Source organism: Apis dorsata, unplaced genomic scaffold, assembly GCF_000469605.1.
Source record: "Apis dorsata unplaced genomic scaffold, Apis dorsata 1.3 scaffold_60, whole genome shotgun sequence".
In the NCBI taxonomy this organism is placed as follows: domain Eukaryota; kingdom Metazoa; phylum Arthropoda; class Insecta; order Hymenoptera; family Apidae; genus Apis; species Apis dorsata.
Window position 1 is genome coordinate 174,796 of NW_006263360.1, and position 22,533 is coordinate 197,328.

Genomic DNA, 22,533 nt, shown 5'->3' on the forward strand with positions numbered 1-22,533 from the left:
GAAAATATATCATTTATTCTAGATTAGATAAACTTGGTACAGGATTGCCATCTGAAGAATTAGGGCATATAATTTTTACAAGCGTTAGAAAAGATATCATAAATGAAGAAAATATTTTCATATTATTAAGGGTTTTATGGCTCAAAGCTAATATTTTTTTGTGCCAAGGAGATACAGATATTGTCATTGAAACTTTAGAATTGGTAAGCAGTTCGATTTCAACATAAAAACATATTTTAAATTTATATAATCAAAAATTATTTTTTCAGTTATTAAATCACATGCAAGAATTGGAAAAACAAAATCAAAACATTTTTTTGAAACTGCCTAATTGTAAATATAATTCTCAAATCAGTATTAAAATAGTAGAGAAAAAACTTAAATCTATTCATAGAGGACAAAAATTAGGAGAGATACAAAATCTGTATGATGAAAAAAAATATGCTGAACTAGCCTATATATTACAGGATACATTTAAATTTGCAAAACAAGGAAATAAATTTTTATCTGTAAATGATAATATTGTTGATAGGGTACAACAATTATCTATGTTATTAGATAGTTTATGGCAATTACAACAATATGAGGAATGTTATGTGTGGGCAGAAGCTTGCCTTAATGAAGCATGGCAAAATTATTTAAATGCTTCTGATGAAATCGAACAAAAAAAATGGACAACTTCTATTTTAATGGCGCTTGAAAAATTAAAAGCTTGTACGATTGAAGTTAGCACTTTTGTTGTGAAATATTTGCCGGAAACACGTCTTTCAAGATTAGTACAAAATTTGGTTCATATTGTTTGCAATCAATTAGATGTATCAGAAACTACTGTAGAGATGCCACTTGAGACTGTTTTGCCTTGGATTTTATTGCATTATATTTTGCAATATAAAGAAGATAAAGAGAGAGCAAAGGCTGAATCATCATATAAAAATAAACATAATTCTAATTATTCTGAATCAGACGATGAAGATGAAGGTGTTCCAGCATCCATTATGATTTTATTTATTGCTCATGATTTTATGGGAAGACATTCATGGTGTTGTTATAATGAAGCAAAACTACTATTTTTTACTTTAAATTTAGTTATTCCAAAATTGGAAACACCTCAATTTTCTAGCATAAAAAGCAAAGTTTCAAAGTATTTAGAACAAATATTTTATTGTTTATATGGTCATTACAATAAAGTGAATAAGAGTCGACCAAAACATATAGAGGAACATGGAGTACCTCAAATGAAAGTGACTTGGGAAGGAGCACAATTATTGTTCGATTTCTATAAACCCAAGCAAATACCAGAATTTTGTTCACCTAAATCTTTAACAATTAGTGCAGATACAGAAGATTTATTTAAACGTATAATAAAGTTAATTCCTCCAGAAAGCGATCCAAATCAAGTAATTGATGAAATGATGGCTTATATCATGGGTGAACGAGAAACAATGCCAACTGTCAAAAAACTTCTACCGCATTCTATGTCCACTATTTATTATCTACTAGCAGATTTTTATTTTAAAAATGGTAAGTGGAGTGCAGCTATTCGATATTATTTATTGGATTTATGTTTTCATCCAACAAGATTGAGCTCTTGGACTGGATTAGCAATGTCATCAGCCACTGTAATAGATACTTGGTTAAATAAGTATACTCCAATGTAAGTACTAAAAAAAAATTCATTTAAATATTGAAATGAATTCATTAATATGCTATAAAATAAATTAATAATGTCAATTATTTATTTCATGTTTAGAAATGAAGACAAACTTTTAGCAAAAGCAAAACTAACTCAATCCAGTTATCGACATGCTGTCGAATTAGATTCCTGTAATCATATTATTTGGACTGAATATGGATCATTTGCATATACTGTTCATTCCTTTTGCTCACGATTATTAAAACAAGAAACACACACATTAAGTATGGGACGATTTGAAATCCTAGAAACTAGGAAAGAAGAAATGTTAGAAATTGCATATAAGTGTTTTCAGTCTTGTGCTCGTTTATTTATTGGTGATAAGGATGGAACAATACCACATGATGAAAGATGGTTATATCAATATATGCTCGGTAAAATTGCAGAAAAAAAAAATCAAGATCCTCCTATATATTTAGAACATTATGCAAAGGTTTACAAATCTATATTCTATTTATTTTAATTATGGTTAAAATATTCTAATTTTTTTATATCTAATTATAGGCTAGTGAATTATTATATCACAATAATGCACAATATCCACGCAGAATAAATCATAAATATCCACAGCATCTTTCAATTGAAGCATTAGAAGTCCATTATCGAATTCATGCGAGCATATTGAAATATCTTGAGCAGCATGAAGGAAAACCCTTGAAAAAATCTTTAGGTCAATTGCTTCAATTTCATCTTGAAAAATGTGCCAAAGGGCCTTTTATGAAATATACTTCAAAGTTAAATGAGAAAACTAAGGAAGAAAATCTTTTCACAAGTAATAAAATTACCACAAAAGAAGTGGAATTTACAACTGAAAATGATAGAAATGTTGTCACTATTGCTCAACGTTCAAATAGTATCGAGGAGATTGAAATTATAGATAGAACAAATACAGGATTTGCAACGAATCAACGTAATGAACAAGAAAAAACTGAAACACGTAAAAGATCTCCCACTGAATTACCTCAAGATAATATAAAGAAGATAAAATTAGGCAATGTATCTCATTTGCAATTAATGCATGATGTTGTAGCTTTAATAGATGATGTAATCACGAAAGTTTGCGATATGGTTTCACAAAAAGAAAAAGTCGATGATATTATGGTATTATCGAGTGATGAAAGCAATGAATCAAAATCACAAAAAAAGAAAACGAAAAAAACCATCGAAAAAACAAAGACATCGAAATCAGATGATGCTAAAAAAAATTCATTAACATCTGTAAAGATTGGTACCATATTCGAAAATGAAGGAAAGTCAGAAAATGTTCAAGATTTAATGGATGCACTCATGAAACAAGCAATGGAAATTAGTCAAGAAACACGACAATCTTCACCTGAAGACGAAGATACAAGAAAATTTGATGGAAAATGGTTACAAAATGAAGATTTTCAATTAAATAATAAAGAAATGAAAGATAAAATTCTCGACAAAAAAAAGCCTGCTAGTGCTACCAAGGAAGAAACAACTTTAAGTAGAAGAGGTTCACAAGAAAGTACAACAACCACACAAACAACTACGACAACGGAAACAAATAATTCTAGTTCTAGTAGCAGCGATGAAACAAGTAGCAGTGATGATAGTTCTGATAGCGATAGTTCAAGTGATACTGAAACCGATTCTGGTGAAAGTGAAAGTGAAAAAAAGAAAGAAGATTCAGATTTTGCACAAAAAGAAGAAAATATGTCGGAAGAAGAAGTTGCTACTTTAATAGCATATTGTTTAGCTGGTTTAGAACAATGCATCTTAAGATTTTCAGAACACTACAAATCATTTTATAGACTATCTCATTTTTTTTTCAATAACAAAACTGCTAAAGATATAATAAAATGCAGAAATCTTTTGTTGGATAATTATAACTGTCAATTTTATCGAGGCGAAAATTTTCAAGGATTGTTTGCTGATAGAAAAAGTACAAATTTTTTCAATGTAAGTATTTTGTATTATATCTAATTACATATATATACACGCGCGCACACACACGCACACACACACGCACACACACACACACACGCGCGCGCACACACGCACATATATTTGCAAAATAGATAAAATAAATTTTTATAAATTTAAGAAAATTTTTCCAATAAGAATTGTTGGAAAGTAGTTGTATCAAATGATTGTATAATTTTTGCATTTTTTGATTTCTTAGTTAAATTAGTATAATCCACAAGTATTGAACCTCTTGCGAGTCCGTCGATTACAGGTTGTACATTGGTTTCTATGGATTTTATTATAAGTTGTGGCCATAACATAGTTGCAGCAGCCATTGCATCAGAAGCACTCCATGAATTAGAGATCGACATATTTATTCGTTCCGCTTTATTTAAAAAATTTATAATAGTAGAATTTATCTTTCCCAATACATTTTTACGCCAATCCTATTAAAAAATTGAAGTTTTATTATTTCATAATTTTTTTATATTATTTTTAAATAATTACCATAGATATATAACTTTGAATTGCTGTTTCCCATGGAAATAAAATAGTTGTAGTGGTTTTATTCAAAATCATATAATTACTTTCTGGATCTTGATAAAAATTAAATTCAACATTAGGTAGAATATTACCAATTCCAGAAATACTGGAACCTAATATAATGTGATTTTTTAAGTACTTTAAAAATAAAGGTTCCAATGCAATTGCTGTGGCAATATTTGTTGATGGACCAATACTTAATAAATTTATTTGATCTATAATTTGTAATAAACATAATTAAATATAATTTCTTAATAAATTTTAATTTTTATTATATTAAATAAGTCAATTATTTACTTGGATATTGTTTTACTATGTCTATGAGAGCTACAGCTGCATGTTTGCTTTCATCTACTTTAGCAATTATATTTTCGGTAAAATTAAAATCTCCAAGACCATCAGAACCAAAAAAATCATTATATTTATATTCATTTATTAATGCCTTTTGTGCTCCTTTATATACCGGTATCTATAAAATATAATAATATATAATTATATAATAATAATATTTAAATAAGTTATTAATATACTTACATCACTTCTATTGGCAATGGTTAAAATTTTAAGTACATTAATAACTACATTTTCCACATATGTATTTCCATAAGAGCAAGTAATTGCTAAAACATTATTTGTAGACTTAAGAATTAAAAATATAGCTACTGCATCATCTGCTCCAGCATCTGTATCTATTATAATTTTTTCTAATGCATTGATAAACCTTATAAAAGATTTAATAATAATTGTCTTATTTAAAAAATATAAATGAATTTGTTTTACATTTTTTAAATTCTTTTTAATTTATATAAGTTGATTTACGCAATTAGAAAAATTATATCTCTTTCTCTAGTATAAAAAAATCTTTAAAAAATTACATTTTCAAAATATTTTTTTTATATATTTCAAATTAATAATTTTTCGAATATGTATGCATAATATTTTTTTATGTCGATTGATAAGATGATTGAATCTATTAAAAAATTCAAGTTTCTATTTAAAGAATTGCAAAAATATTATATAAGAAAAATATAATTATAAAGATATAATTATAATTCTTTTTTAAATATATTTTTTAAGCAGAAGATATGATTTTCGCAATTGCGTGAATTATTCTGTAAGTTGATCCAATTAATAATAATGAAATCATAAATGGAACTAATTGTGATACTCATAATGTAGCCATACTTTGAAGTTATGAAATATTTTAAATTTTTAAATTTTAGAAAAATTATTTATAAATTAATATATTATATTTTACAGCAATTCAATTTTATAATATTTTATCCAATAGTTACTTTATTTTATCTAATTGCTATTGGATAATAGTAATAATTATTAAAATAATTATTAAAAATTATTAAAAATTAGAAAACATATTTTTAAAAGAGATAATGCAATTCCGAATTAATATTACAAAACCTTCATATATAATCATGAATTAAAAACTTTTATTTCGTTGATTAATAAATAATAAAATAATTAATATCAATCTTTAACTTATTTTAATATTTATCCTAAAAAACATTATCATATCATGATTTCATTACAATTGTATTGAACAATTTTTTATTAAATTTTTTAATTTTTACCTGATGTTATATAATATCACACATAATGAGATTGTAGCTAAAAGCTTACAATAAAACATATGTATCTTCATTTTTTTTTTTCTAAACAAATATAAATATTATTTAATAAAATAAAAATTGTAATAATAAAAAAAGATAAAAATTGCACATACTTATTTGCTTTTTAGATTAATAAATTTAATTTTATATTCGAATATATTATTATGATCAAATAATTATGGTTTATCAATTTTTTTATCTCAATGTAAATATATCGCTTATCTTTACAGGGCGTATGGCATATACCAAACAGAGAAGTTGATAGACCGGGAAGTTTCGCTTTTCATATGTCTCGTTGCGTAACTTTATTAATGCAAGTACTTAAAGAAACGAATGATGGTCGAATGTTAATGCAATTAAGTGTGCAACTTGGAAAAATACCAGAATCAGACAAGTACAGTTTAAATAAAAAAATATTTTATTTTCTATATATTTTTATTTTTATTATTTCTTTTATTAAAATTTATATTAATATAATGATTTGATACTTCAAAAATATGAAAAATATTTATTTATAAAATTGTATGTTATTTTTTTAGAAAATATTTACGTGATTCAGAAAGAGAACAATTATCTTGTCAAGCATTGACTCTGTGTTTACAATCTCTTAGAACTAAGGTACAATTAATGGGAACAAGCACTTCTGATCTTGCAATTAATAAAAATGCAGATGCTAGAACTCAAGTACTTCTTGATACATATTGGGTATATCAGAGAGCTTTAAAAAGTTTTCAAACTAAAGAACAAACTATACAAGTACTTGCTTCTTTATTGGTAGATACGTATAAAACATATATCGGTAATAAAGTAAGTTAATTTTTTGAATAAAATATTTTGAAAATATCTCATAAATATTTATAATTACTTTATTTTTTAAATCTTTTTTGATAGAATTTGGAGGGAAATGTTTTAGAGATTGCTACAAAATATTGTAATGATTATAATTATAATCGAAAAGTTTTAAGCAAGTTTTTCTCCAGTCTTGATAAACCTACAGAGAATCAAACACAGCCTCAAGCTACATCTCCAATTCCTGTAAGATCTATAATCTTATTATTTAAAATCATTTGTACTATCTATGTTAATATAAATTTTATTTTCAATGTTTGTATAGGTAACTACATCCCAACCACAAGTTACTTCTACATCACCGCAATCTTCTCAAAGCCGAAAACCATACAAAAATCTAACATCTACTGGTCGACCAAGAGGACGTCCACCCAATGTGAATAAATATCTACAAGCAATGCAAAGTAGTAACGCAATGAATCAATTCAGCGCGAAAGCTACTTTCGCTAATTATATGGGAGCATCGGGAAATCGATCTTTAATGAATCCCTATTTTATGCATCCATTAGTTGATCCAAATATATTATCCGCTTTATTAACAAGTGGATTAAGCAATAGTATGATGGATCCTTTATCAGCTATGAATTATTTAAATCAAATGGGTAATTATCAAGATATTTTGAGACAATATCAAAATAATCTTTCTTCTTTATCAAGTTTAGCCAGTGGATTAAACAGTACCATTGCTACTGCATCCAACATTAGCAGTGTACCTACAATGAGTACATCTACTTCTAATATAAATGCTGCTTCCAATATAAGCAATTTGGGTAACTTAAATAATTTAACAGTACAACAGTTACTAAATTTAAGTAATGCTTCAGCAACAACTTCACGTTCCACACCTATGTATCAACAAGCAGTAACAACAAAAACTACCACCACTGCATCTTTAACTAAAGATAGACCTAGTATATCAATAACTCCAGTAAATACAGTATTACCCAAAAGTAAATCATCAAAACAAAGTCCACAAAGTGAATCTGTAGCAGTCCAACTTCCAAAATCTTTACAAATATCACAACCATCAAAAACTATCTTACAACCACCAACTACACAAGTTTCTTTGCTAAAACCATCTATTGTTCACACACAAGTTAAAACTAGTCCACCAAAACAAATAAGCGCACCTCAAATTCGAGTATCAAAGTCATTGACTGAGCCTCAGCCAGCACATAATCCGTCTTTATCGCATTCTCCTTTGAAAAATAGTGCGACAACAAATCCACCTGCAGTTCCTCAAGTTGCACATGCAACATTGAGTCCATCAATGACCATGAAACAAACATTACCTATAAACGTACCTACTTCTCATTCAGGAACATCATTACAACACAAATTATTGTCAAAGAAAAATTCACAAAGATCATATTCACAAACAAATGTGCAAAATTTAGTTAGAAAAGCAAAACCAGTTAAAACAATGTCTGCATTGCCGAATAATTTATCGAATATATTGAGTGCAATGCCTGGGAATTCGTCAATGGCACCGTATATACCACCAGAATTAAGTGGAATTTCCGTAAGTCCAGTAAATCCTCAAGCTGGTTTGAAAGGTCCAAGTACAAAATATTCACAATATAAAAAATCGTCCACAAAAACGAAACCAACAATGGATATTTCCAATTCTTTGCCAAATTCATATTCTCAAGGAAATTCTGTTGAAGCTTTCTCAATGCTTTCTCAATTAAAGCAGCATTCGCATTTAGAGATCATACCTCAGCAAAAGCCTCAACAAATAAAGTCAACTCTAGAATACACAAAAAACTTGTCTTCAGGTGTGAGTGTAGTTTCACAAAAAGTATCAGAATCTCTGAGGCCATCGGACTGTAGCAAAACTATGTATGATTTACCGAGAGGAAAATCGAGTAGTGTTTCTAGCAAAAAAGGAGAAAAAACTAATGATAGCGTTGAAATTATAACATTAGATGATTGAATGTTCATTACAAGAATATTAGTATTTCATCTCTTGTTTCTTAATCTCATTTTTTGACTTTTGTTTATTGATGTATTGTTCATGCTGAATGCAATTGTCATCCATAATTTGAAATGATTATAATGTGTAAATTATAAGATAAAATAGTCATACAAATAATATTTTTTAACATTTTTGCAGTCTATGTTTTAATCAAGAACAACTGAAATAGTTCGCTAGCCTTCTCACTTCTGTGCCTAATGGAGTTATTCTATATATGAACATTTAATTATTACACATGAAAATAGATAATAATAAACGTATTCTAAACTATAAAAATAATTATGATTATGATAATAATGAAATTCTTACGTAAAATATACATATATTCAAGAAATTATATTCCAGGAAAAAAGTAGTGAAAATTTAACTTTTCACAAGTTAGGATGACAAGCCTCAGGATGACAATGCTTGAATATCACTACTTTTTACGAAGTTCTAATAATCGTAACAGTAATGCAATCGCGAATATAATTTCACAATAATTCCAAGGAAACATTTTTGCATATTAATAAAACAATACAATTATTTTTCTACTGTGTACATTCAGCAACATATAATTTTTTTTGTATGTAAAAAAGAGAATAGGCAAATGTAATTAGATATTAGTAACATGTGTATATTTTCTAATGAATAATTTATAAAAATGTTTTTTCGTTAAAAAAAATGTATATATGTATATGTATATGTATATGTATATGTATATGTATATGTATATATATATATATAATGCTATTTACTTTTATTGAATAAGAAATTTAAATCAATTCTTTTTTTTAGTTTAAAATGTTTATTTCAAAAATTGCTACAGAGAATTTTTATATACAATCTATAAATTTTGTTATTTAGTAATTTAATATTAAAAAAATATGTTTTATATATATTTGTATATATTTTAAATATTTATATGTATATCTATTTTAATTTATTTTTGGTAGTTTAAATGAATTGGCAGGAAAACCACAAACACCTAAACCTTTAATGGCAAATAAATAACCAGCATGTAATTGCTCTTTTAATTGATTCTCATTTAATCCAATACGCGCTGATGTTACATACAAAATATCAAGATTAGGACCACCAAAAGCAACACTAGTTATGTTCTTAGCATTATTAATCTTAACAAAACGCAACAATTCACCTGTTTTCGGATTTATGTTGAGAATCTAAACATTAAAAATTTCCTTTTTTCAAAAAATAAATGTCAATTATTTCCTTACAATATATTTTATAATAATTATTAATTATAATAGAAATTGTATGTAATAATACTTACACCACCTCCACCATATACAGCAACCCAAAGATTTCCATTTGTATCTATAGTCATACCATCTGGTAATCCAGAAATATTATTTTTTAGGAAATCAAACACAATCTTCTTATTTGCTATAAAAAAAAAGAATTAAAAATGTAAATTTAACATAAAATATATTGATATATTATAAATTTCTTACATATGATTCCTGTTTGAGAATTGTAATTATATGCCACAATCTGATAGCTGAGTGAATCAATATAATAAAATATATCATTATTAGAATTCCAGGCTAATCCATTACTTATAGATACAGGAGATACTTGTTTTTTCAACATAAAATCATTACCAATTGAATAAAGAGATCCTACATTAGGTGGAAAAATTCCATTTTTTTCATGACCCATGGTTCCTAAAAAAAAAAAAAAGAACTTATATTGTAAAAATGTATACTTTGAATTAGATATACACACTCACAGAATTATATAAAATAATTCATATTTTTAACTAACCAGCCCATAATCTTCCAGAAGAATCTACTTTTCCATCATTCAATCTTGTCTCTATTCTATCACTATCTGCACTAACTAATATTTGAGCTGTACAATTTTCAAGGCTTTTCTCACTATTCCAAGAAAAAAGTACAAAATCTATACCACATCCAGCAACAAATTTATCAGTGCATCCTTCAAGAGGAACAACAAATCCAACTGGTCCATTTTCTAATTATAAATATATTTATAAAATATATTAAAATTAATAAATTTTTAGAATTAGAAAATATATTAAATAATAATAATATTAAATATATAAAATAAAATTAAAAAATATTTTTAATTATTTACCAATAAACACAGAGGTAACAATACCAGATGCAGGATCGAATCTGAATACTTTTTGGACATATATATCAACAAAATAAAGTTTTTGAGAAATAGAATCCCAATGAGGACCTTCACCAAGATCATATGGTCCAACAAGTGGTTCAAGAGTTATTTCTGACATTTTTCTAATTTAATAATTATAAATTGCATACATTTTTATCGATTTATAATCGTGATATATAATACATGTAACGACAAGTGTTTTTAGCACACGAAATGTAAATAAAAAAAGAAATGTGTATAAAAATTATTGTTGTAATATTGTTCATTTATTCAAGTATTCAAAATTTATTTATTCGCTTATATGATACTTACTTTATTATTATTTTCGTTATAAAATAATATGATTTTCACTCAATATCGAATTTAATAATTAAACTTAACAAGTTATCTAATTTAATAAGATTTAAAGTATAAATAATACTAATATAAATGACAGAATCTTTATATATCATAATTTAAATAGATAAGATTTTGTGCTTAATAATCGCTTTTAATAGTATATACTATATATATAATGATTTATTACGACATAGAATATGGTAAGGTTATCAAGTTTAAAAATAATTTTATTTTATCATAAAAAAAACTATAAATATATTGATAGAAAACAACAAAGATGAAATATTTTTACAATTTTTGCAATATAGCGATTAAAATGTATTATTAATAACTATTTTTTATATTAATTTAAAAATTTCAGTTTCTCAATAAAATAATATTTCAGAAAAACAAATATAAAGTTTTATTTATTTTTATTATTATCTCTTTTTTAATATCATCTGTGCATACTAAATATAAAGTGCATAAGAATATTTGTTTTTAAAAATTATTACTTAAATTTTAAATGAATTTGCTACAAGACCATGTACTCCTAAGCCTCTTATAGCAAAAACATAACCAGAATATGGTTTTTCTGTCAATTCCTTTTTAGTTAAATCTCGACTAGATGTTGTTACAAATAAAATATCTAGTAAAGGTCCCCCAAATGTGCAACTGGTTACTTTTGTAACAGGAAGCTCAATAAGACGTATTACTTTACCAGTATAAGGATTGACATTGATCACCTGTTTATTTAATATGTTAATATTTTATAAATATTACTAATGATATGTAAAAGAATTTTTTTTTAAATACTTACACCACCTCCACCATATAAAGCTATCCAAAGATTTCCATTTCTATCTATAGTCATACCATCAGGTATTCCAGAAATATTATTTTTTTGGAGGTCAAATACAATTCTTTTATTAGCTGAAATGAATTATATTTATTATAAATTTAAATTAATATGAATTTTATATTTTATATGTAATATATTTCAAATGATTTCTACATATAGTTCCATTAATAGGTTCAAAATCAAATGCTGCTATTTGAAGTGTAGGAGTATCAATATAATAAAATGTATCATCCTGAAGATTCCAAGCTAATCCATTACTATTAGTAACAGGAGATAATTCTTTTTTTGGTTTAAAATCTGAATCAATACGATATAAAGATGCTTGATTAGGAATAACAACATCATTTACTTCTGGTCCTATTGTTCCTATAAAGATATAATAGATATATATTATATGAATTAGTATTTTCATTTAATAGAAAGATTGAAAGAAAAAAAGACTGATCATTTCCAACTAACCACCCCAAAATCTTCCTAAAGAATCTGCTTTTCCATCATTCCATCTAGTTCCATTTCGATCATCATCAACAATAGTAAGTACTTTAGGAATAGATTTGGTAACATTTCTATGTTCATCCCATGTAACTAAAATGAAATCTCTACCACAACCAGCAACAAACTTATGAGGTTCTCCTTCAACAGGAATAGCAAATCCAATAGGTCCATTCTCTAATCATTTATAAATAATTATTCATTAATATTAATTTGTGAAAAAGTATATTGATGCCTTTTTTTATAGGAATAATATACTAATAATTTACCTATAAATATATAGGAAAGATCTTTTGTTATAGGATCAAATCTATATATTTTTTGTGCTTCTATATCAACAAAATAAAGTTTTTGAATATGAGAATCCCAATGAGGACCTTCACTATGCTCAAATCTGCCTATTATTGGTTCAATAACTAAATCAGAATTATGTTTGAGATTTATATCGATTTCTCTATAAATGATAAAAAATTATAAATATTTTCAATAATAAGAAAAAATAATTTTCATGAACTAACAAACTTTTTAATTATGATAAATATCTTTCGCAATTCAAAATTTTTATTTATATATATAGTTATTAAAACTTCGTATTTTGTACAAAATAAATATTATAGTATTTCTTTTTATACTAAAACACACATCATTGAGAAAATAGAAAATAAGTGAAAAATATTATTTATATTAATATTATATTGTTTATATTAATATTGGGTTGTTTATATTGTGTAAAAAAAACTTAATATATGGTGAATTATAGAAAATCCTTTCACTTACATGCCATGAACAAAAAAATTAAAATATAATCCGAGAAATAATATTATATAAATATTTTGCATTGTATATGAAATGATGCTATAATTATAAAATATATAATAAGCAAAAATTAATAATTTAAAAAATACTTTTCGAGAAAAATAACTACTTTGCTCTTTATATAGTATTTCTCCATTCACCGACCTCACTGATAATTGCAAAATATATACAACTGACAGCATATAATTAAAGATAATAACTTGACAAAATTGATGACAAAATTTATATTATAATTGATGTTGAGATATATAATACTTAATTATATAAGAAAACAAAATTTCCTGTAACTTTTTATTTTATTCGCGATTTAATATTTTTCATATAATATGAATTTATTAGCATTAATAATAAGAAGTTTTATTTTAAATGAAATTAATAAAGAATTGTTGTACAATTTAAAAATAATAGAAATCTATCTACATTATTTCGTTTAAATTAAAATTTTTATTTATATAAAAGTATATATTTCTACAGAAAGTGTAATTTTCTTAATAATTTATATTTTTACATTTTTCAAAATTATTGTTATATTCGAAAATATTTTTTAATATTATAAATATATAATATGCTTAACAAATTAGATAGAAGAAATTCATTAATTAACGTAGACTTAACACAATAATATATTTACGTATAATATAAATGAATTCTAGTTGGAAAATATCATAAATTTTTAATGTAAAATTTATGTTAATAAATAATAATATAGATAATATAAAATTATTTATATCAATTATCGTGATATGATAATGAAAGTTTTTAAAAAATAATTTTGAAATTTTTCTAAATTTATGATTACATTTTTTTTTAGTAATTTATAATAAAAATTTTCTATATATAATTATTGATATATATAATTCTATATATAATTATTGATATATAAATTATTGATATTTTAATGTTTTCATTACAGATTTTCATATATAAATTTTTATATATTATTTATTTATATTTTTATATATTTTTATATGTTATTAATATTCAAAAAAAAATTTTATTATATTTATTATAAAATTTATTTTTATATTTTACATAAATATTTATATTATTATATAATAAGAATTTTTTCATTTCATATATAATTTAATATTAAATTTGATTTTAAATAAAAAAAAAATTTTAAAAATATGCAATGCGCACGTGCAAATTTGACTATAGTGTCATCTAACATCATTTTTAAGAATCTCTCCCTCGTGCCGGCCAACATCATCAGGTCACGTGACAATAGCATATTGATACGTGTCGACAAAGGGAGCCACGACTCGTTACAGTTTGCCAATCGAGCATACGCAGCCAAGTTTTCTCGGATTCTTGTTTTAAACTAGTATCTTCGCAGCATTCTCAATTCTAAAGTGAGTAGGAAGTGTTCTAACATCGTGATCCTTAGAATAGTTATACCTCGGATTCAAAATGGGATGTAAGTATACTACTTCCAGTCAAAAATTCAAAAATATTTTATTTAAAACTACAATCATTGCAATTAACTAAGATCGTAACCTGACTTAATTTCTTTTCTTTTAAAACATATTGTTCATTTCATTGAATTTTAAATATTTTATTTTTCATTTGATAATTCTGTTAATATGAGATCTAATTTTTTTATATATATTTTGCAGTTAAATTTTTAGAGGTAATAAAGCCGTTTTGTAGTATACTACCAGAAATAGAGAAGCCGAAACGAAAAGTAAGTTTATATCAAACTATTTTTATTTCTGTTTTATATTTATAGTATCATATACTATTTTAGTATCATTTACTTTTTATAATTATTTTTTGTTTGTGATTTCTAAAAATAAATTCTTTATTATTTATTAGTCAAATTCAATTTCATTTAAATGTTTACTTAGAATATTTTTAGAATTTTTTTAATAATGATTTAAGAATTTAAATATTTTTATAGATACAATTTCGAGAAAAAGTATTATGGACTGCAATTACATTGTTTATTTTCTTAGTATGTTGTCAGGTAAGAATAATTTTATAATATTAAATTATTTTGCATTAATATTATACAAAGTTTGTTTGTATAATGAAACATATTTTATTTTTACAGATTCCTTTATTTGGAATTATGTCTTCAGATAGTGCAGATCCTTTTTATTGGATTCGAGTTATACTTGCATCAAATAGAGGAACTCTTATGGAATTAGGAATTTCTCCTATTGTTACATCTGGTTTAATTATGCAACTATTGAGTGGTACGAAAATAATTGAAGTTGGAGATACTCCAAAAGATAGAGCTCTTTTTAATGGTGCTCAAAAATGTAAGAAAAATATAATACATTTCTCAAAATTATTGATTTTTTTTATAGCTATAATATATAATTTATTTTTTGTTTTTCAGTATTTGGAATGGTTATTACTGTTGGTCAAGCCATTGTATATGTAATGACTGGAATGTATGGTGATCCAACAGAAATTGGAGCTGGTGTTTGTTTATTAATTATTATCCAATTATTTGTTGCTGGATTGATTGTATTATTATTAGATGAATTACTCCAAAAAGGATATGGATTGGGAAGTGGAATTTCACTTTTTATTGCTACAAATATTTGTGAAACAATTGTATGGAAAGCATTTTCTCCAACTACTGTTAATACAGGTATGATTTTATTTTCTATCAATATTTGTAAAAAATACTGTATACTGTAATTAAAATAGCATTTTCATTTAAATAGGGCGTGGTACGGAATTTGAAGGTGCTGTAATTGCACTATTTCACTTATTGGCTACAAGACAAGACAAAGTTCGAGCTCTTCGTGAGGCATTTTATAGACAAAATCTTCCTAATCTTATGAATTTACTTGCTACAATTCTAGTGTTTGCTATTGTAATTTATTTCCAGGTATATATAATGGAATTATTTTAATTTAAGATATATATATAACAATTTCAATGAAAGATAAAATTATATATATATATATATATATATATATTTCATTCATAGGGTTTCCATGTTGATTTACCAATCAAATCTGCTAGATACAGAGGACAATACAGCAGTTATCCTATCAAATTATTCTATACGAGCAATATTCCTATAATTCTTCAATCTGCTTTAATATCTAATTTATATGTTATTTCACAAATGTTGGCTGTCAAATTTCAAGGAAACATTATTGTGAATCTATTGGGAGTATGGTCTGACATTGGTGGCGGTGGTCCTGCACGATCTTATCCTGTTGGAGGATTGTGTTATTATTTATCGCCACCAGAATCTGTAGGACATATTCTTCAAGATCCCATTCATGCTATTCTTTATATTTTGTTTATGCTTGGATCTTGTGCTTTCTTTTCAAAAACATGGATTGAAATTTCTGGTAGCTCAGCAAAAGCTGTAAGTATTTGTTTTATTATTTACATTGCTTTTTAATGAATTTTGTATTTTAAGCAAAATTTATTGCAGGTTGCAAAACAATTAAAAGAACAACAAATGGTAATGAGAGGTCATAGAGATAATTCTATGATCCATGAATTGAATAGATATATTCCAACTGCAGCAGCATTTGGTGGATTGTGTATTGGTGCTTTATCTGTATTAGCTGATTTTCTTGGTGCAATTGGTTCAGGTACTGGTATTTTACTTGCAGTCACAATTATATACCAGTATTTTGAGATCTTCGTTAAAGAACAAAGTGAAATGGGTGGTATGAGTACACTACTTTTCTAAATTTAATTTACATAGACTTTACAAGTGAACTTTTTTAATTCTGAAGAACTGAATAATAATTTATTATAAAATATGTCCATTCGCGACGTCAAATACTATTAATTACTCAATAGAGTAATAGAAAGTCTTCAATATGAATCAAGCACATTTTTATTTCTTGTTTGTCGTTTAAAAAATTGCATATATAAATACATATACGTATTACATGATAATTTTTTTTTTTTCAAAATAGTTTTCTATGCATGATCATCTCATACTTAAGAAATATTTAATTAAATATTTTTTCATACTTACTACGTATCAATCTGTAGATTTTGCAATTTTTTATTTATGCATCGTGATAAAGAATATCTTTTTTTATATATGAAATATTAATAATGATTCTGCACTGTGTCAATAAATATTAAAAGGGATTTTGAATAATCCTTTGATATTGTCCAGAATTGAATATAATGTTGACAAAGCGTAGAAGTTCGCACTCGAACGTGTAATATGTAAAATGCTCGAATGTAAAAAGAGATATTCAATTTGAATGCTCTGAATTTATACACAAAATGTTATATACAACGAGCAGTGTACATAGGAAGAAAGTAATTAAATATTTTCAACATTTTTTTTTTTACTAGTGTTTTATACTCCGAGTAATACGGAGTCATATAAAAGACTCTCAAAACGCGCGATTAAGATCGTGACGTTTATGCGAATCGAATCATTGCATAATGTATAATCATTTCGTCAGGACGAGACACCCACCTAGGGTATTCGTACAATCAACTAATTCGTACAATGTTCGCTCATCATAAATATCATTCCTATATTAATAATAATAAAAGTAAAGTAATATTTGTTTCTTATGTATTTAAGTGAATATGCTTTTATAAAAAGTAAAGCTTGTTATTTGTCTTGTTTCCCTTCTTGCTCCAATTTATATTAATTTGTTTTTAGCGTTTGAAAGTAGCAAATTATATTTAAGAAAATGAAAATAATTCATTTGACATAAATAGATAAAAATGGTGGAAATTATTTATAAATTATGTGCATTGTATTTGTATATCGTATTATATTGTATATTACTTAGTTATATTCAAAAATTAGTACACTTAACTCCTATTTTATATAATATAAATGATATCTTTTATTTTATATGTAGAATTGTTATTAAAACATGACTGAAAATATATTTATTGTCCAGAATAGTAAATGAAAAACCCATGTTTAAGTATTAATCCAAAATCATTTTAAATAAAGAATTAATGCAATATTAATTGAAGATGTTCTATAGTAATTTAATAAAATAATCTAAAAATATTATAAAAATGTGTGGACATTTAAAAAATATATTAATATTTAAAAACTTTTTTAATACAATTTAACAATTAATTTGTTAAATTTTTGTCATTCTATCCACAAGATTATGTATATATTGTAAAAAGTACAATTATTTATTTTCATTATAAAAGAGGGCAGCATAAAGTGGACCCAATATATGGATATTGGCTAACAAAACTAAACGGAGTGTTTCTGTAAATCGTAAATTTGGAGTAGAAGTATCTGTATCTCTCCAAGCAATATTAGCTCCTTCGCTGCGCGTAAAAAGAGCTGGTGATGGAACATTTTCACGCATATAAGCCCATACACATTCTTTCATTATAGTATTTATCTATAATAATATATATTTTATTTTAACTTCAAAATAATATATATCAGATAATTATGTAATTACAAAAACCCACCTGATGCGGTTCTAAAATTGGTAAAATATCTCTTATACTTGCCAATGGAGGTGGTAATAATTGACCAAGTGCCATAACACTTACGAGTAAAGTACCTTCTTCGATATTCCAGTTGGCTATAACTGTGGCAGCAATACCTCTCAACAAAACTGAACAATAAGCTAAAGCTGGTCTGTACCAAGCTGTTAATTCTAACAATGTCCATAATAATGGTACATCTTTAAATGTTCGACGGATTTGTAAATCTCTTTCTATAGTAACCTAATATAATAATTAAAAAATTAAATATTAAAATTAATTTGTTAATTCTTAAGATTAAAATTATAATATTTTAAGATTCTAATAAAATACCTTTGTAAATTCTTCATCAGGCCATGGTAGTCCATTATACATAACATCAGGTGAAACTAATTCAACTAATAATAAACTGACCATTGTTAAAGCATCTAAGTTCACAGGATATCGTTCCGATTCACGATTGCTACAACAAGCCTATTAAATTTAGATATTGAATGAATCTTAATATTTTTATTCAATAATTATGTAATATTTTAGAAATTTTACCTTTATTACATCAATCAGCAATATTTTATTTAAAGCAATAATTTCTTTATCAATTGTATTTTCTGGTGGTGGTCTTCTAGGACCATGTCCAATGACGCCAGCGTGAAATACCGAAGAATGTTTTTGAGCTAACATCGTACTTGTAACCTAAATAAAATAAAATTTGTGTAATTTTTAATAACTATTAATAATTTTTAAAATTTTTAATTTTTTACCTGTTTATGATTTTGATGTAAAAGTAATATTTCCTCAAATTTTTGTTCAAATTTTTCTTTTGCTCCAAAATATTTTGCAGGATCATTATTGATACTATGTCCCAAAATTTCTCTTAAAGCTAAAACTCGGGCACAAGATGAATAAAAAGTTAAATCTTTTAATAAATGACAAATGATTTTCATACCCTGCTGTTTTTTTGTAATATCTAAAATAAAAAATTTTATCAAATCTTTATCTGAAAATTTTTTTGAAAAAATTTTTGAAAAAATAATTATTTTTTAATTACCATTTTCTGCTATACATAAAAAAAAATATTGAATTATAGCTCTTGTTAATTTTAAAGTAAGTTCTACATTTGGCATAAAATTATCTTTTTCAGACATACTAAATAAATCTAACATTTTAGCAATATCATTAGCTAAATTGAAATCCATTGTTTTAGTTAATAGAGTGGAAATTTGGTGTAAATTGGATTTTATAGCGTGAGTTATCATTTTTGATCGAAATACTACTACCTTATTAGATTTTTCCCATCTATAAAAGAAAAATCATATAAATATAAGAAATATAACTCTTTTTACTCTTAATTATATACTTACTTTAGCAATATTGTAAGATTTTGAAAGAGTTGTCTTGTTTCTTGTTTCTCTATAACATTTTTGTAATTTATTTCTCGAAGTGCTTGTTCTACAACTTGTGTAAAATAGCTATAACTAGCTAATACATTCTCTGTTTCAGATTTATTAGAGGAAAATAGTATGATATTATTAGAAACTAACCGTATCAAAGCCGCAAGATGAAAAGTAGTTATAGCTTTGATTAACATATATGATGCTGCAGATATTAAAATATTAGGACTTTGACTTCCAAGAAAACATAGCAATCGCACAGCAGTTTGAACACGTAATGAATTTTGATTTAGTAATAATGGTAATATTACTGGCAATTCTTGTTTCATAGAATTTAATAAGGAAATATTTGCACATTGTGGTCCATGTGTTCTCAAACGTAAATCAATTTCTTGTAATACTAATTCTAATATTTCAGAACATACGTTTTTTACACTTTGAGCAGCATTAATGCTATGATACCCAACATTGCTTGTATTTAAACTAGTATCTAGTAAAATATTTATTATCTGAGATGCTCCTTGTTCGCATCCTAATATCAAATGAACAGTTAAATCTATCAAAGCTTCTGGTTGATTATCAAAGTATTTACACCAATCTAATGCAAATAATGCTAATTGTGGAATTATATCTGGTTTTACTGTAACAAAATAGATAAATTAAATTTTATTTCTTTTATCATAAAATATATTTACTTACATGTTTGTAATATATCATTTGTTATTGCTTTTAAAAGAGTTTGTGAAAGAGATGCTAGATTTAGAAGAAATGGAACAGTAGCCAATTTTTGATTCTTTGTATCCTCATCAATATTTACATCTTCTTCTAAGCTCCACTAAAAATAATATTATTATTAATATTATTAAATATATTTTGAGAAAAAATTTTTCAGTTAATATTAGCACTTAACATAATTTTTACTTTGAATAAATCTAATAAAGCTCTTGTAATATCTTGAAAATGACTACCAGCCAAATGTCCCAAAATTCCAACTACTGAATTCAATTTAGGATTTTTAACATTATGTTCATGTCCTATTGCACAAAAATCTTTTAGGCCACATGATAATACTCTGGTAATAACTGTATTTGGAAAACAACTTCCAACATGAGCTACTACCCAATCAAAATGAGGGCTATGTAATACACTAGTATCTAATAGTGCTTTAATACAGGATTCTGTATCTGAATGCATAAGACATTGAAGACATTGTGCTGTGATATCAATCAGAGTACGTGTGGCACAACAAGACATCCATTGTTGAAGAAAATCATTAATTCCAGCATTCACAGGTAAATTTCCACGTTTTGCATAATCTGAAGAAAGTTTACCTATAAAAAATTTAATACTTATTATAACAATTTGATTTATAATACCTTAATAATCATATACCTAATAATTCTAATGACCATGCTGAAATAATTGGTGCCCAAGCTTCTGGATTTCCATTAATAAAGCTACTTAAAACATTGTGAATTTCTGCTATTATAGTTTCTTCACATATTGCTAAATTTTGATTTGTCTAAAAAAATAAAAAAATTTATATTAGAATTTTTAATTAAATCATATATTTTATGATATATTATTAAATACTTACTTACTTCGATTTGGCGAACATATTTGGTAACTGCAACAAAAAACACGTTGCAAAAATATTCAAGTACTGCATCTCTTGCAGCAGGTACATTTCGAAGTAAAGATAAAGCTGTTCGCGTTACATCAAGTGTGCTTGTGCTATGAGTTGGGCGAACTGCTCCAGAAATAAATTTTCTAACTTCTGCCAAAATATCTTGTGGTGATAATGTTCCAGTTGGATGTAACATTTTAATTTTGATCTGTTAATAAACGTAATTTAAAAAATATAGCATTTTCTTTTACTTTTCTTAAATTTTAGGTTAAATATAATCATAAAACTAATTCATTGCAGTTGCAACATTTCTTGTAATCATTATTATTATTATTATTATTATTATTATTATTATTATTATTATTATTATTATTATATATTAAAAAAATTAAGAAGTTAAAAGATATAAATGTGTGATAATATATAATAAACTTAAAATATAATATACGTTTTTTCATTCTTCAAATAATGTTTCTACTTGTTGCCTACAGATCGCGTATATTATGATACATAAAATGATCGATTTTTTATCGAAATTTTAAATTTAGATAAATAGAAAAATATTTCATAAAAAATATAAAAAGTCATATATCAGTTTATAATTGTTTATAATATATTTTAATATGAAAAAAAAAATGAAATATAATTAAATTGTTTATATTTATTTCTATTATAAATATATTTTTTTAATTATCTTTTGCATATTTTTTTCGGAAAAAAATATTAGATTTATTTATTTTATAATTTTTTTTCTTAATTTTTTTCAATAAAAATGGTTTTATGATAATAAATAAATATATACTAAAATAATATTTACTAGTATATCTACATGTATTAAAAA

General features: G+C 25.0%; 6 protein-coding genes across 7 annotated transcripts in view; 2 read left to right on the plus strand and 4 right to left on the minus strand.

The window, feature by feature from the left end:
* LOC102671879 (calcineurin-binding protein cabin-1-like) overlaps positions 1 to 9,287 on the plus strand; it is a 12,430-nt gene extending 3,143 nt beyond the window's left edge. The window contains exons 6-13 of the mRNA XM_031515274.1: positions 23 to 203; positions 270 to 1,654; positions 1,751 to 2,126; positions 2,198 to 3,619; positions 6,027 to 6,190; positions 6,336 to 6,603; positions 6,688 to 6,831; positions 6,911 to 9,287. Coding sequence (XP_031371134.1) covers positions 23 to 203; positions 270 to 1,654; positions 1,751 to 2,126; positions 2,198 to 3,619; positions 6,027 to 6,190; positions 6,336 to 6,603; positions 6,688 to 6,831; positions 6,911 to 8,581 — 5,611 coding nt within the window. The 3' untranslated portion in view covers positions 8,582 to 9,287. The remainder of the gene's footprint in view (positions 1 to 22; positions 204 to 269; positions 1,655 to 1,750; positions 2,127 to 2,197; positions 3,620 to 6,026; positions 6,191 to 6,335; positions 6,604 to 6,687; positions 6,832 to 6,910) is intronic.
* Positions 3,722 to 5,838, minus strand: LOC102671341 (probable uridine nucleosidase 2). Its single transcript, XM_006609776.1, has 5 exons — positions 5,758 to 5,838; positions 4,703 to 4,889; positions 4,466 to 4,637; positions 4,133 to 4,383; positions 3,722 to 4,071 (listed from the first exon to the last, which is right to left on the minus strand). The coding sequence occupies exons 1-5, from the start codon at positions 5,826 to 5,828 to the stop codon at positions 3,760 to 3,762; spliced, it is 993 nt and encodes a 330-aa protein (XP_006609839.1). The 5' UTR covers positions 5,829 to 5,838; the 3' UTR covers positions 3,722 to 3,759.
* Positions 9,288 to 9,390: 103 nt separating the features above from the next.
* On the minus strand, positions 9,391 to 11,304 carry LOC116184850 (regucalcin-like). Its single transcript, XM_031515286.1, has 6 exons — positions 11,078 to 11,304; positions 10,724 to 10,887; positions 10,391 to 10,600; positions 10,078 to 10,290; positions 9,897 to 10,009; positions 9,391 to 9,786 (listed from the first exon to the last, which is right to left on the minus strand). The coding sequence occupies exons 2-6, from the start codon at positions 10,881 to 10,883 to the stop codon at positions 9,541 to 9,543; spliced, it is 942 nt and encodes a 313-aa protein (XP_031371146.1). The 5' UTR covers positions 10,884 to 10,887; positions 11,078 to 11,304; the 3' UTR covers positions 9,391 to 9,540.
* A 184-nt stretch (positions 11,305 to 11,488) lies between these two features.
* On the minus strand, positions 11,489 to 13,301 carry LOC102671198 (regucalcin-like). The gene is made up of 6 exons (XM_006609772.2): positions 13,215 to 13,301; positions 12,707 to 12,891; positions 12,405 to 12,614; positions 12,099 to 12,311; positions 11,904 to 12,016; positions 11,489 to 11,829 (listed from the first exon to the last, which is right to left on the minus strand). The coding sequence occupies exons 1-6, from the start codon at positions 13,274 to 13,276 to the stop codon at positions 11,599 to 11,601; spliced, it is 1,014 nt and encodes a 337-aa protein (XP_006609835.1). The 5' UTR covers positions 13,277 to 13,301; the 3' UTR covers positions 11,489 to 11,598.
* A 1,158-nt stretch (positions 13,302 to 14,459) lies between these two features.
* LOC102672829 (protein transport protein Sec61 subunit alpha) lies at positions 14,460 to 18,188 on the plus strand. The gene is made up of 8 exons (XM_006609786.2): positions 14,460 to 14,670; positions 14,870 to 14,937; positions 15,154 to 15,219; positions 15,307 to 15,517; positions 15,598 to 15,855; positions 15,932 to 16,098; positions 16,201 to 16,590; positions 16,660 to 18,188. The coding sequence occupies exons 1-8, from the start codon at positions 14,664 to 14,666 to the stop codon at positions 16,921 to 16,923; spliced, it is 1,431 nt and encodes a 476-aa protein (XP_006609849.1). The 5' UTR covers positions 14,460 to 14,663; the 3' UTR covers positions 16,924 to 18,188.
* On the minus strand, positions 17,534 to 22,167 carry LOC102672968 (integrator complex subunit 5). Of its 2 annotated transcripts, none has more exons than XM_006609787.2 (11): positions 21,667 to 22,167; positions 21,458 to 21,587; positions 20,987 to 21,396; positions 20,765 to 20,900; positions 20,036 to 20,705; positions 19,723 to 19,970; positions 19,436 to 19,641; positions 19,221 to 19,367; positions 19,008 to 19,148; positions 18,657 to 18,917; positions 17,534 to 18,583 (listed from the first exon to the last, which is right to left on the minus strand). In XM_006609787.2, the coding sequence occupies exons 1-11, from the start codon at positions 21,886 to 21,888 to the stop codon at positions 18,362 to 18,364; spliced, it is 2,793 nt and encodes a 930-aa protein (XP_006609850.1). In that variant the 5' UTR covers positions 21,889 to 22,167; the 3' UTR covers positions 17,534 to 18,361. The 2 variants fall into 2 exon arrangements, with proteins under 2 accessions (XP_006609850.1, XP_006609851.1); XM_006609788.2 differs by having other exon boundaries at positions 21,663 to 22,140.
* Between the last annotated feature and the right edge of the window lie 366 nt (positions 22,168 to 22,533).

Excerpts from the sequence above, each read along its gene's own strand:
- LOC102672829 (XM_006609786.2), top strand. Across the intron at positions 15,220-15,306 it reads TTTTCTTAGTATGTTGTCAG|ATTCCTTTATTTGGAATTAT; the intron begins GTAAGAATAATT and ends TTATTTTTACAG. Across the intron at positions 16,099-16,200 it reads CTATTGTAATTTATTTCCAG|GGTTTCCATGTTGATTTACC; the intron begins GTATATATAATG and ends TTTCATTCATAG.
- LOC102671341 (XM_006609776.1), bottom strand. The coding sequence starts at position 5,828 with ATGAAGATACATATGTTTTATTGTAAGCTTTTAGCTACAATCTCATTA. Across the intron at positions 4,890-5,757 it reads GTGATATTATATAACATCAG|GTTTATCAATGCATTAGAAA; the intron begins GTAAAAATTAAA and ends ATCTTTTATAAG. Across the intron at positions 4,638-4,702 it reads CCATTGCCAATAGAAGTGAT|ATACCGGTATATAAAGGAGC; the intron begins GTAAGTATATTA and ends TATATTTTATAG.
- LOC102672968 (XM_006609787.2), bottom strand. The coding sequence starts at position 21,888 with ATGTTACATCCAACTGGAACATTATCACCACAAGATATTTTGGCAGAA. Across the intron at positions 20,901-20,986 it reads CTTTATTAGATTTATTCAAA|TGGAGCTTAGAAGAAGATGT; the intron begins GTAAAAATTATG and ends TATTATTTTTAG. Across the intron at positions 18,918-19,007 it reads CTGATGAAGAATTTACAAAG|GTTACTATAGAAAGAGATTT; the intron begins GTATTTTATTAG and ends TTATTATATTAG.
- LOC102671198 (XM_006609772.2), bottom strand. The coding sequence starts at position 13,276 with ATGCAAAATATTTATATAATATTATTTCTCGGATTATATTTTAATTTT. Across the intron at positions 12,615-12,706 it reads TCTTTCCTATATATTTATAG|AGAATGGACCTATTGGATTT; the intron begins GTAAATTATTAG and ends ATAAATGATTAG. Across the intron at positions 12,312-12,404 it reads TTTAGGAAGATTTTGGGGTG|GAACAATAGGACCAGAAGTA; the intron begins GTTAGTTGGAAA and ends ATATCTTTATAG.
- LOC116184850 (XM_031515286.1), bottom strand. The coding sequence starts at position 10,883 with ATGTCAGAAATAACTCTTGAACCACTTGTTGGACCATATGATCTTGGT. Across the intron at positions 10,601-10,723 it reads TGTTACCTCTGTGTTTATTG|AAAATGGACCAGTTGGATTT; the intron begins GTAAATAATTAA and ends ATTTATAATTAG. Across the intron at positions 10,291-10,390 it reads TTCTGGAAGATTATGGGCTG|GAACCATGGGTCATGAAAAA; the intron begins GTTAGTTAAAAA and ends TTTTTTTTTTAG.